General features: G+C 37.7%; 1 protein-coding gene across 13 annotated transcripts in view; it reads left to right on the top strand.

Moving 5' to 3' along the window:
- The window catches only part of ANK3 (ankyrin 3), a 765,692-nt gene that overhangs the window by 680,448 nt on the left and 72,388 nt on the right, over nucleotides 1-12,856 (top strand). For all 13 annotated transcript variants that reach the window (XM_088841902.1, XM_088841899.1, XM_088841900.1 and 10 more), the window contains one exon: nucleotides 472-626. In XM_088841902.1, the coding sequence (XP_088698028.1) occupies nucleotides 472-626 (155 nt within the window). The remainder of the gene's footprint in view (nucleotides 1-471; nucleotides 627-12,856) is intronic.

Here is a 12,856-nt window from a genome sequence, read left to right as displayed (position 1 = left end):
GAGTGGATTGTTATATTGATTGTTTTCTTGCTAAGGGGAAAAAAATCAGTAATCTTTCAAAATAATTTACAAAATTTCTTTAAAGAAATGACTGTGTCCTTTTAAATCATGAGTGTTTTGTATAATATACCTATTGTGTTCTTAAAAATGGACCAACTTTCTTTCTTATGGTCTATTTTAATAACTTTCAATTCCTCGATTTCTAATGTATGCTGAATATTTCTCTCTTTTAAATCAAATGCCTAACATATAATAGGCCCCCAAGAATTGTTTGTGAATGAATGAATGATGGCATGTTTTCAGGCTTCTAATATATTATTAATTAGCAAATGATTCTGCAGCTTTGAAATCATTCCCAACCTTAGTGGCACCTCTGATTTTCAAATGAATATTGTCAGTGAAACATTTTAAAAAGTATGAAACTATGAACACATTTCCTTTGATACCAAAATAATGTGGCTTTTTTTCCAGCCCTGTCATAGTGGAAATCCCTCACTTTGGGTCTATGAGAGGCAAGGAGAGAGAGCTCATCGTTCTTCGCAGTGAAAATGGTGAAACATGGAAGGAGCATCAATTTGACAGTAAAAATGAAGATTTAACTGAATTACTTAACGGCATGGATGAAGGTAGTTACAATGACTACATGTTTCTATGAATGTCTGTAGCAGGAATCAAATGAATGGCTAGACTAAAGGAAACAGTGCTCGAACTTCATACATTTGTATTTTAAAGTGGGAATCGGGTTCCTCAGCATTTGTTGTTTTCTACGTATAAGGCATGAAGTTCAATTTCATCTAAAAAACTAATCCTATCCCAATACTAATGTACAAATTTCTGATAATTCTCTCAGTCTTAAATCAACTATATCAGTCTTTCCAAAGCTTAAGAAAGTTTTCTAAGTCAAACGTGTAAGGAGGGGGTAAAATAATAATGGAAGGTATGCAAAACATGTAGAGCATTTTTAAGAAAATACATTCACTTTTTAAAAAACTGTTGTTGGAGTATATTTGATGTACAGTGTTGTGTTAGTTTCAGGTGTACAGCAAAGTGAATCAGTTATACATATACTTTAAAATTCTTTCCCCATATAGGTTATTACAGAGTATTGAGTAGAGTTCCCTGTTCTATATCAGAGGCTATTTTATATATAGCAGTGTGTATATGTCCATCCCAGTCTCCCATTTTTCCCTCCCCTCTTTCCTCCCTGGAAACCATAAGTTTGTTTGCTACATTTGTGACTCTATTTCTGTTTTGCAGATAAATTCATTTGTACCTTTTAGACTATATATGTAAGTGATATGATATTTGTCTTCCTCTCTCTGACTTCTCTCAGTATGACAATTTCTAGATCCATTCATGTGACTAGAAATAGCATTATTTCACTCCTTTTATGGCTTAGTAATATTCCATTATATAGATATATATATGTCTGTATGTATATGTATATATATGTATGTATGTATGTATGTATGACATATTCTTTATCCATTCCTCTGTCAATGGACATTTGGGTTGCTACCATGTCTTGGCTATGATAAATAGTGCTGCAGTGAACATTGGAGTACATATATCTTTTCAAATTATTGTTTTCTCCAGGAGTGGATTGCTGGATCATATGGTAGTGTTTACTTTTTGTTTGGGAAATTATTATTTCCATCCCTTTTCTTTTATCTCAGTCTTCTCCCAGATTATTCTCATAGATTTTTAATTTCTCCTGGATTCTATGAGGTTCAGGCTAATGATTGGAGTCTGTGGTGATTCCAGTGTCTTTTTCCCTGATCTAGTAAGACTGGCCTACAGCAAGCATTACACCTTCTTCAGGCTGTCTAACCCTTAGAATCATAGTAGTTTTTCTTAGCAGACATTGTGAATAGACTTGTTTTGAGAATGGGTACTTGCTATAGTGTTTTCTTTTTAAAATGTTGAAAAAAAAAAAAAGAGAGAGGTAGAGCAAGCTCACCATAAAGAAAGCTAATCTTTATACTAACTTGCTAGTCCCTACACATCCAGCAACTGTTTTATATAGCATTTTTATTGGAGATATAATTCACATGCTATAAAATTCACTACCTTCACATTTAATTCACTGGCTTTTGGAGAACATCTAACATAGTCTGTCCTGGTTGTAAAGTGTGCATGAAGGAGCTACACAGACTCGAGGGTGTCTGAGGGACGACTACGGACAAGCTCTTGGATCCCCGTGAACCTCTGTTCCTTCTGCAAAACGGAGATTACCTTCCTCACTTTGTAGGGCTGCTGTTAAGAAAAAATAGTCATTATGTGAATCAGTTTTCAAATACAGCCATTGTTACTTACTCAGCCCTTGATACATATCAGCTATTGTCACTATTATCTTCATTCCGTATAAAAATATTGTCATACCGAAGGTTTTGTATAAGACATGGTGAATCACAGCCAGCCAAGAATTTTAAAATGTCTTCATAGCAGGGTAAAGGGAACTAGTCATTGTTGAGAGTCTGGCATTCATGAGGCACTGATGAATGCATTTATATATTAAAATTTTCAGTGAAAGCATACTACTGCAAGGTAGGTAGTTTTAATCCTACTTTATAGATAAGGGAACTGAAGTTCAAGTAAGTTAAGTAACTTATAAACAGTTACCCCAACTAAGAAGCAGCACCAGGGTTGAAATCTATTCTACCTGTTTGCAAAAACTTTTAACTATTCCACTTATTTTAGAAACGTGTGTCCTGTGGAGAAGAAAGTAAACCTAAAAAAGAAAAATTCCTACAAACCTCTAGATTTCAAGATCGAGAATAGTCACTTTAAATATTATACATGTAATCAGTATATAGTAAATGTTTATATATAATACTGATATTTATATCCTACACCATACACAACTTCAGATAATTTCTGATGGATGGGAACATGCAGAGGTGATTAAGATTTCTGATTTTTATTGCCTTAATTTATTTTGCAGCATGAAGTATAGTCATTCTTTTGTATGAAAATTTACAAGAAAACACAATCAAAGGGTTAAAAAGAATAAATCCTAAAGGCAAGAACTGAATTAGCATTTGAAAAGAGTAAAAGAATATGGATGATTCAGGTAAAAGAAATGAAGAGAATAAGATAAATGGGTTTTCCAAAAAGGATAGTTTTTGTTTGTTTAAGGAAAATAAAGTATAAAGATATTTTCATGTATCCAGTGAAAGAAGCAATGGCAAGCCACTCCAGTACTCTTGCCTAGAAAATCCCATGGATGGAGGAGCCTGGTAGGCTGCAGTCCGTGGGGTCGCTAAGGGTCGGACACCACTGAGCGACTTCACTTTCACTTTTCGCTTTCACACATTGAAGGAAATGGCAACCCACTCCAGTGTTCTTGCCTAGAGAATCCCAGGGACTGGGGAGCCTGGTGGGCTTCCGTCTATGGGGTCACACAGAGTCGGACACGACTGACGTGACTTAGCAGCAGCAGTATTTCTTAAATGCTGTTGTCGATTACTAGTTTTTTAAAGGTAGCATCCTCTACACAAGGATTTTATTTTACTTTTAACCAGTAGCTCCCTTGATGATATAAGCTGCTGAGAGCAGGGTATGTGTCTTAATAATGTTTGAGCCACCAGTACTGGGCACAGTGCTGACTGTTACCCCCGCCCAATCCTGGAGAGCGGGCAGGAGGAGGAACCATAGCACAGTATGTAGCTCTAGAGGAAAGTTCACGTCCGTCTGTTTCTTCTACCCTAAACTTCACTAATGTTAATCTCCAAGGGGAAAAGTTAAAAGGGAACATTTACATTGAGGACAGTTCTGAGAGAGTAACAATGTTTTAGGAAGAATATTGAATATTCTAAAAGAATGTTGGCCAGTGGAATTTTCTATAATGATGGAAATATGCCATACCTGTGCAATCCAACAGTAATCACTAGTCACATGTAAATCTTGAGTACCTGAAATGTGACTGGAGAAAGTGAGGAAGGTAATGTTTAATTTTTTTAATTAACTGCAAGTAGCCACCATTGTGGATTCTAAAGTATGTTCTTCATTTTTGAGCACATATTATAGTATATCCTATCAGGCACAAACAGTTTTGTTTTTTTTTTTAATTTTAAAGTTTCTTGACAGAATGGATTTCCAAGATTTCATGCTGACATGTCTTCATTTTGTTTCAAGCTAAGTTTCAAACAGGAAGTTTTCCAATCTTTGCTTAGACAACTGGCTCCCCAAACACTACCATACTAAGGGCATCTGTGTGATGTTTTAAAGGTACAATGATACAGCCCTCTGTCCTGGATTCTACATGTTATCTTGGAAATAGTGGATAGAGTTTCTTTGCTACATTTTTAAACACTAGATAAACTCTGGTTCCATTTTAGACAATTAAAAGGAAATGTAAGTACTTCCAAGTTTAAAAAAATCAAGCACTGGAGGCCACAACAGGAAAAATGAGGACTATTATTAAATTTAAAAGTAATAATAATGAAGGAACCAAGACACACATTTTATAACTGAAGCTTAATTGATCAGATTTCAAACCCAGCTCAAGAACCACTTACCACCACTCTTGTTCTGTCCCCAGAGAAACTTCGTTTTTACTGGAACCTCCCTCCCCGAAAATCAGGCAAAAATAAACATCAGTCTGTCTCTAAAAATCTAACCCTTCTTTTTCCTTCAAGGTCCAACCAGTCAGAGTTCTTATAGGAAGAAAAGCCTGAGGTTTCATGTTATTTTCTACTCTCTCCACTCTGTCCCCTGGATAGCTGTTAATTAGCAAGATAAAAATAGTACATAAAATAAGCCAGTGACCGTCCTTAAAGGAAAAAAGAGATAACTCATCCTACTATAGCTTTATTTAACCTATTTATTTCCCCAGTTTGTAACAATTAAGCCTTATCTGTCATCTACGGGAGGTGATCCTTGATAATACCTCGTATTATAAATGTCTCATTTTAACCCTCTTTTCCATAAATGAATTCTATGTTACTTTATAACTAACCTATATTCTACTTTTTAACTAGTCCTAGTGTAGCCCCTTCTCTGAAAATCTTAAAACCCAAGTGTTTAGAAAGCATCTTAGCCAGTATTTTGATCAGTGATATATATATATATATATATTTTTTTTTTTTTTACTAAGCAAAACAATTATAAAGATTAGAGTATGGTTCTATAGTATTTTTAAAACTTGCAAAACCTTTTGGTGTGCACAATCAAATTGTAACTCCAGGGAAAGGCAAGTCCAAAGAGGAGAGTAATTTGCACAATGTAGTTTGGTCATTAGGGTTATGGCGGATCTCACACAGACTGGAATTCTCGTCCTGGCTCCACCACTTACTAACCCTAAGTCTCTCTAACCTTGTAGAGAACTAATGGGGAATGGATGAGCTGAAATATGTAAATTTCGTAGCACAATGTCTGACACATGAGAACCACACTCACAGTTACCCATACATACAGTTGCCATGTACATGCAGTTGGGCAGTAGAGCAAGCAGGGGCAGAAATCTTGCCTCTTCAACTTGCCAAGTCATCTGCACTGACACTGGCCTTGAGGACAAATGGTCATTTTTTATCTAATTTTTTTTTTTCAAAACTACTGTCTGGTTACCACACCATATACGTGGAGGGTTGTGTCCACTCCAAGTGGATGCCCTTTTCCAAATCACACAAGGACACCACCGGGGCTAGTGGAATGCCATCACCACCACCCATTCAGGGAAGAGTAAGTTGATAGATCTAGACTTCCAAAATTTGGACTCTAACTCTAGTTGTTTTTCTATAATACTCCCTCACCTCTGTATCTTCTCAAATGAAGGATGCCTTATTCAGTCGCTAAGTCATGTCTGACCCTTTGTGACCCCACGCACTGTAGCCTGCCAGGCTCCTCTGTTTTCCACTGTCTCCTGGAGTTTGCCCAAATTCATGTCCACTGAGTCAGTGATGCTATCTAACCATCTCATCCTCTGCCGCCCCCCTTCTCTTTCTGTCTTCAGTCTTTCCCAGCATTAGTGTCTTTTCTAGTAAATCAGCTCTTCACATTGGGTGGCCAAAGTATTGGAGTATGTTTCAGCATCAGTCCTTCCAATGAATATTCAGGATTGATTCCTTTAGGATTGACTGGTTGGATCTCCTTGCAGTCCAAGGGACTCTAAGAGTCTTCTCCAGCACCACAATTTGAAAGCATCAATTCTTTGGAGCTCAGCTTTCTTTATGGTCCAACTCTCACATCCATACATGACCACTGGAAAAATCGTAGCTTTGACTATATGGACCTTTGTCAGCAAAGTGACATCTCTGCTTCTTAATACACTGTTTACATTTGTCATAGCTTTTCTTCCAAGGAGCAGGTGTCTTTTAATTTCATGACTACAGTCACCATCTGCAGTGATTTTAAAACCCAAGAGAAAAAAAAAAAAAAAACAGACTTGTCACTGCTTCCACTTTTTCCCCTTCTATTTGCCATGAAGTGATGGGACCAGATGCCATGATCTTAGTCTTTTTTTTTTTTTTAATGTTGAATTTCAAACCAGTTTTTTCACTCTCCTCTTTCACCATCATCAAGAGGCTCTTTAGTTCCTCTTCACTTTCTGCCATTAGAATGGTGTCATCTGCACATCTGAGGTTGTCGATATTTCTCTCAGCAGTCTTGATTCCAGCTTGTGATTCATCCAGCCTGGCATTTTGCATGATATACTCTGCATAGAAGTTAAATAAGCAGGGTGACGACAATATACGGCCTAGTTGTACTCCTTTCCCAACTTTGAAACAGTCAGTTGTTCCATGTCCAGTTCTAACTGTTGCTTCTTGATCCGCACACAGGCTTCTCAGGAGGCAGCTAAGGTGGTCTGGTGTTCCCATTTCTTTAAGAATTTCCCAAAGTTTGTTGTGATCCGCAAAGTCAAAGTTTAAGGCTTCAGCATAGTCAGTGAAGCAGAAGTAGATGTTTTTCTGGAATTCCCTTGCTTTCTCTATGATCTTACAAATGTTAGCAATTTGATCTCTTGTTCCTCTGCTTATTCTAAACCCAGCTTTTACATCTCAAAGTTCTCAGTTCACATACTGCTGAAGCCTCGCTTGAAGAATTCTGAGCATAACCTTAATGTGAAATGAGTGCCATTGTATGGTAGTTTGAACATTCTTTGGCCTTGCCTTCTTTGGGATTGGAATGAAAACTGACCTTTTCCAGTCCAGTGGCTAGAGGATGCCTATAAAAAGTGCTTTGTATGCAAGAAAAGGTGACAGAAATGTCAGTTGCTATTTAAATATTCCATTATGAATCAAGGTACCCTCTTAATTCTTGTATGATTCCAAAAGACATTAAGTGTATTCAGGAAAGACAGTCTCTGCAGAATAAGATGGAAACAAGAGTTATTTGTGGCACTCGCAAGCTCAGGGACAAAGGCATCAGTGATTATGCTAGTGAAGCAGGTGTGTTAGCAAGGTTCTACTGAAATAAGAGGCTAGAATGACACAGAGGAGAGTTGGTCTGGGTGTGAAGAACCTGCTGTTACCACTAAGATATCACGTAGCAGGAGCCACTTTTCTATTTGGCAGCAGACATAAATCTTGTTCTAGCACTTGTTCACTGGTGTTTTCTTGGGAGAGAAAAAGGTACCTCAAAACAAAAGTACTCATTCTGCTCCTGCCAAAGCATCATCTTTCAAGTGCAGCAAATTGAATCCGCTTTGAAAGTTTAATTAAAACCTTACTTGAATTAAACTAACAAAGTTCCATTCACCATGTTTAAAATTGTGCTTCCGGTGAGAGGGGATATTGGGAAAGGGTTGGATTAGGAGTTTGGGATTAGTAGATACAAGCTACTATATATATAGAATAGGCAAACAGCAAGGTCCTACTGTATAGTACAGGGAACTATACTCAATATCCTATAATAGACTATAATGGAAAAGAATATGAAACACAATATATATATCTGTCTGAATCACTTTGATGTACAGCAGAAACTAACACATTATAAATCAACTAAAGTTCAATAAAATAAATAGAATAAATGCCTCCAAAGTCAGACCCCAAAGGGATGTTGTACAGTTTGTTGTTATACTGGACCTGGGAGTAATATTTATTAGTCAAAGAATCCTTCCTCCTTAGAGGTCTTAAGAATTGAAGAGTTTGAGAAATGCTCAGCCCTGGACTGACTGATACAGTAGCCACTAGCTACATGTGGCCAGAGAGCACTTGAAATAGGGCTAATACAAACTGAGATGTGCTACAAATATAAATATACCAGACATATGAAGATTTAGTACCCCCCCAACATACATCTCATTTATAATTTCTATATTAATTAAATGTTGAAATGGTAACATTTGGGATATACTGATATAAGAAAACCTACTGTTAAAAATAATTTCACCTATTCCTGTTTTATTTTTTAGTGTGGCTGTAAATTTTTTTAAATCATATATATGGCGTGCATTATATTTTTTTAGACAGCACTACCATGGACAGTAGTAGATTTTGCTTTATACATATTAGGTCTAAAATCTATTAGATTCTAAAATAAAAATCATTACTACCTGAGTATCAAAAGCATGCTTTGAAGATATGTGGATTTTGCTATTATTTTAAAATCCCAGTCACTGTATTGGAACAAAATGTTGCTGAAGTTCTCCAAACAGTGTTACAGCACTAGGAAAATATTTCCTCACTTGTTAACACTGCTTAGCGTTCAGATGACAGCAAGTAAAATTTTACGGTAATACATTTTAGATTAAATAATTACATATATTGTTTCCCTGTAAGTTGAAGTAGGAAAGGAAAATTTATACTAATTATGTAGCTTAACAGAAAATAAAATGTCCATAATTTATTGCCTAACTATATCCATCATATTTTAGAAACATGCTTTTCAGTTAAAAATTGCTACTTTGGTTCTTTTCAGTTGAAATTATTTTTGCCTTATCAACCATGAGACCCAACAGTGATCTTAAATTGTCGAGTTAGATCATAGAATCAGCTGAGCACTGAAAAGTGGAGTATGCAGCTTTATGTTGCACACATCACCACCTGCTGGAGAAATCTATTACTGATTTTGAAAAATTCCGGAGGAAAAAGTAAAAACTGAACCAAGTCAGGACTGCGGTTGGAGTGTAAAGGAAAAAAAAAATAGACTGTGGTTGGAGTGTAAAAAAAAAAAATAGAAAAAGCATGCTAAAAAACTATCAGCTGAACCATAACACAATACTAATTTGCTCTCAGTCCATTGCCATATAAATGTTACTTTAAATCAGTGGAATGATGCCCACCATGTACATAACTGGACCAGAGCAGTTCCATCACCCCTGCTAGTCAGGGAATAAAAACAGGACCAAAGCAGATGAGCAGTACCAATGCCAAGTTTTATACACTGTGTAATAGACTTGCTAGCAATTCTGTGTCTTCATGAACCATTATTGGGTCCGAAAATGACATCAGACATCCTGTCACAGAAGTCAGGCGGGGGGCTCAGCGCCCTCCAATGACAGTGAAGGAGCGTGAGAGACTGGGCCGCATCCTGCATCACTTTCAGTGTCGGTGTGAATGAGGCCGACTTGCGGACACCGCAGGTCTAGGCCCCTCGGAGCACAGTGCACATCCATGTTTGCGCCACATGCTAAGTTACTGATTGGTGTTTAGCTTTAAGACATTATATCCAATCCTGATTTTGAAGATAGGATTATATTCATTGTTTCTTGTCTGGATATAGTACCAACGGTTAAAAGAAGGGTTGAGGAAAGTTATGTAAGGGAGCTAATTGCTTAAAAGGCTTGTTCTTTACATAAATAGAAAAGTAATCTAATATGGAAGAATATTTTTCTAGAAAATAACACGGAGAAGCAAATGCAAAGAATATGAGGCTTCTGAAGTCATAGCAGAAAACCTTAGAATGATTGATTATTCCAGTGTGGCCAAACATGCCTTCCCTCACTTCTCTTCCTCCGGGAAGCATTCCCTAAAGCCCAGGCCAAGTTAGATCCACGTGGTAAATAGTCTGCGGGCCCTGGCCTGTCTTCTCCTGTAAGCAGCTTTGAACTTTGCTGTCTTCCAGGTGGACTCTAAAGTTCATGAGTGCAGAGAATGGCTCTGACTGGTGACAGTTATTATGCCCCATGCCTGTCACAGCTCTTAGCAGTGTTGTCTCTTCATCATAATTTGCTGACTGAATGAAGAAATGAATGACTTTTATCCAGGCATGTGCTGCCCCGCTTGGTGATACATTTCCTCAGTAATTCAGTGACCCTTCCCTAAGAGAGAAAGCAACTTCTAAACGAACGGATGCCACAAATGAGAGGAGGTCTGGGAAGCAGGAAAAGGGCATGTACTGATTAGAAATTAGTTTTCTAAAAATTAACTTCAAGAGATAGGGTCATTAGAAATTATAGGGATTGCTAAACCTGGAGGGAAAAACAAACAGATATGTCATTGTTTCCAGACATTCTGCATCGTTAACCCTCAATTACTTGTGCAAATCTGAATAACAAAGGTCTCTACCTTGGTGTAAAATGATGCTGATCCCGACAAATTAATAGCAGATGCCAGAACTCAATGAGTTAAATTACTAAAATTATTGGACCTTTCTATACAGTCTTTGCAATTTCCCATGAATCTAATTTTTCCAAAATAAAAATTGAAAATGTTCCTACTATGTTTTCTTTGAGGAAGAAGGGTCAAGAATATAATTTGACAGTTTTTCCTGTAACCTCATGGAGTGCTTGTTCCAAAAGTTGCATGTTCAGATGGAGCTGAACTTTAGTTCCAAGAAATGAATGTCTATAATTTTCTGAAATATTTCAGTGAGTATATTACAAGTGTGCTATTGCTCCCCATATTCTATGAAAAAAAAAATTAGTTGCTCAGTCATGTCTGACTCTTTGTGACCCCATGGACAGTCGCCTGCCTGGGGTCCTCTATCCATGGAATTCTGCCGGCAAGAATACTGGAGTATTCCCTGGGTAGTCATTCCCTTCTCCAGGGGATCTTCCTAACCCAGGGATTGAACCTGGGTCTCCTGAATTGCAGGCAGATTCTTTACTGTCTGAGCCACCAAATTTTATAGCCAGAGTTAAATACTATAAGTTTATCTTTTATTTCCCTCATCTCCCCCAGTTTATCTGCTACTTAATTTTCTGTTACTGGTGAAATTTTCTCTTAAAAACTGAATGAAATTAAAATGATAGCAGTTCTGATTTATACACTTGTAGATATGCAAAACAGAAACAGTGTGATTTGTCTTTAAAAAAAATCCAAACTTAGATCTGCCACAGGCAGGCTCTATGGCGCTCCTCTATCTCCAAGGTCGTATGACCTTGGAAAGAATATGCAACTTAAGTTATGTCAACAGAACTGTGCTGGTGGTTTTGTATCATTTATTTGTCATATCTACTGCAGAGGGAAATTTCTTATCCTGATCTTATAAACAAGTAATGTAGGGCTCAGAGTTCAGGAATCTGTCCAAAGTCCAAGCTCACTGGTTTCAGAACTAGATTTGAACCTAAGATGCCTGTCTACAAAAACTTTCCACAGACCCATACGAGCTAGCCTGCCCTTTTGAATTCTGATATTCTAAGACTCCATTTTTTCCCACCACTCATTATTAAATACTCCATTCTTAGAAGAGCAAGCTAAGAGAACATTCACATGACCAGAAATGAAACCCCAGATACAGAAATCATCCTTTGTGAAACCTTTAGCTTGTATTCCTTCTATAGACGATTCACTCTCAAACCTGCAGGTCACAAACAGCCTTTAGAAAATAGATTCCATACAGGAAAGAGAGTCATGGACTCATTTAACCAAGTTATCAAGACATTTATGACATGCATTTAAGAGTGAGGCCAAACTGATCAAGGTGATCATTTAAATGCTTTAAGAAAAACTTATTTCGTGGGAATGTGATTTCAATTCTGTTATTTATAATTTATTGTATTATGACCTTCATAAGCATTCATATTTGCAAAGCATTTTACGATCCTTCTTGCTCTGTTGCAAAATCTGTTACAGAGAATGCTGTCACACCTTTTACCAAGAAGGAAACTAAATGAGTTACAAGGTACTTAAGAAATTTATTATTCATCAGCGAGGCAAGAATGCTGTAGAACATTAGCTTCCATTTCTTACTCCACTGTCATCGGAGCTTTCTGCTTCTGGAGTGAGTCAATAAGAAGTCATGTCATCTTTTGGATTAGGGCGTTTGCATATCTATCCACTAAGTGAAAGTCGCTTAGTTGTGTCTGATTCTTTTGTGACCCCGTGAACTATACAGTCCATGGAATTCTCCAGACCAGAATACTGGAGTGGGTATCCTTTCCCTTCTCCAGGGAAGCTTCCCAACCCAGGAATCAAACCCAGGTTTCCCGCATTGCAGGCAGATTCTTAACCAGCTGAGCCACAGGGAAGCCCAAGAATACTGGAGTGGGTAGCCTATCCCTTCTCCAGGGGATCTTCCCAACCCAGGAATTGAACCAGGGTCTCCTGCATTGCAGGTGGATTCTTTACCAGCTGGGCTATCAGAGAAGCCCTGATATCCACTACTCATCCATTTATCATTATCTGTTCACTACTCATTATCTATCCACTACTTATCTATTTACCAACCACTGAACTGAACTGAACTGAACCAGTGGTCATGTATGGATGTGAGAGCTGGACGGTGAAGAAAGCTTTTCACCGAAGAATTGATGCTTTTGAACTGTGGTATTGGAGAAGACTCTTGAGAGTCCCTTGGACTGCGAGGAGATCCAACCAGTCCATCCTAAAAGAGACCAGTCCTGGGTGTTCATTGGAAGGACTGATGCTGAAGCTGAAACTGCAATACTTTGGCCACACTCACTGGAAAAGGCTCTGATGCTGGGAGGGATTGAGGGCAGGAAGAGAAGGGGACGACAGAGGATGAGATG

This window comes from Moschus berezovskii, chromosome 12, assembly GCF_049115385.1.
Source record: "Moschus berezovskii isolate FMDL1 chromosome 12, NW_MosBer_1.0, whole genome shotgun sequence".
Classification (NCBI taxonomy): Eukaryota; Metazoa; Chordata; class Mammalia; order Artiodactyla; family Moschidae; genus Moschus; species Moschus berezovskii.
This window is presented reverse-complemented; position numbering and strand designations above follow the sequence as displayed.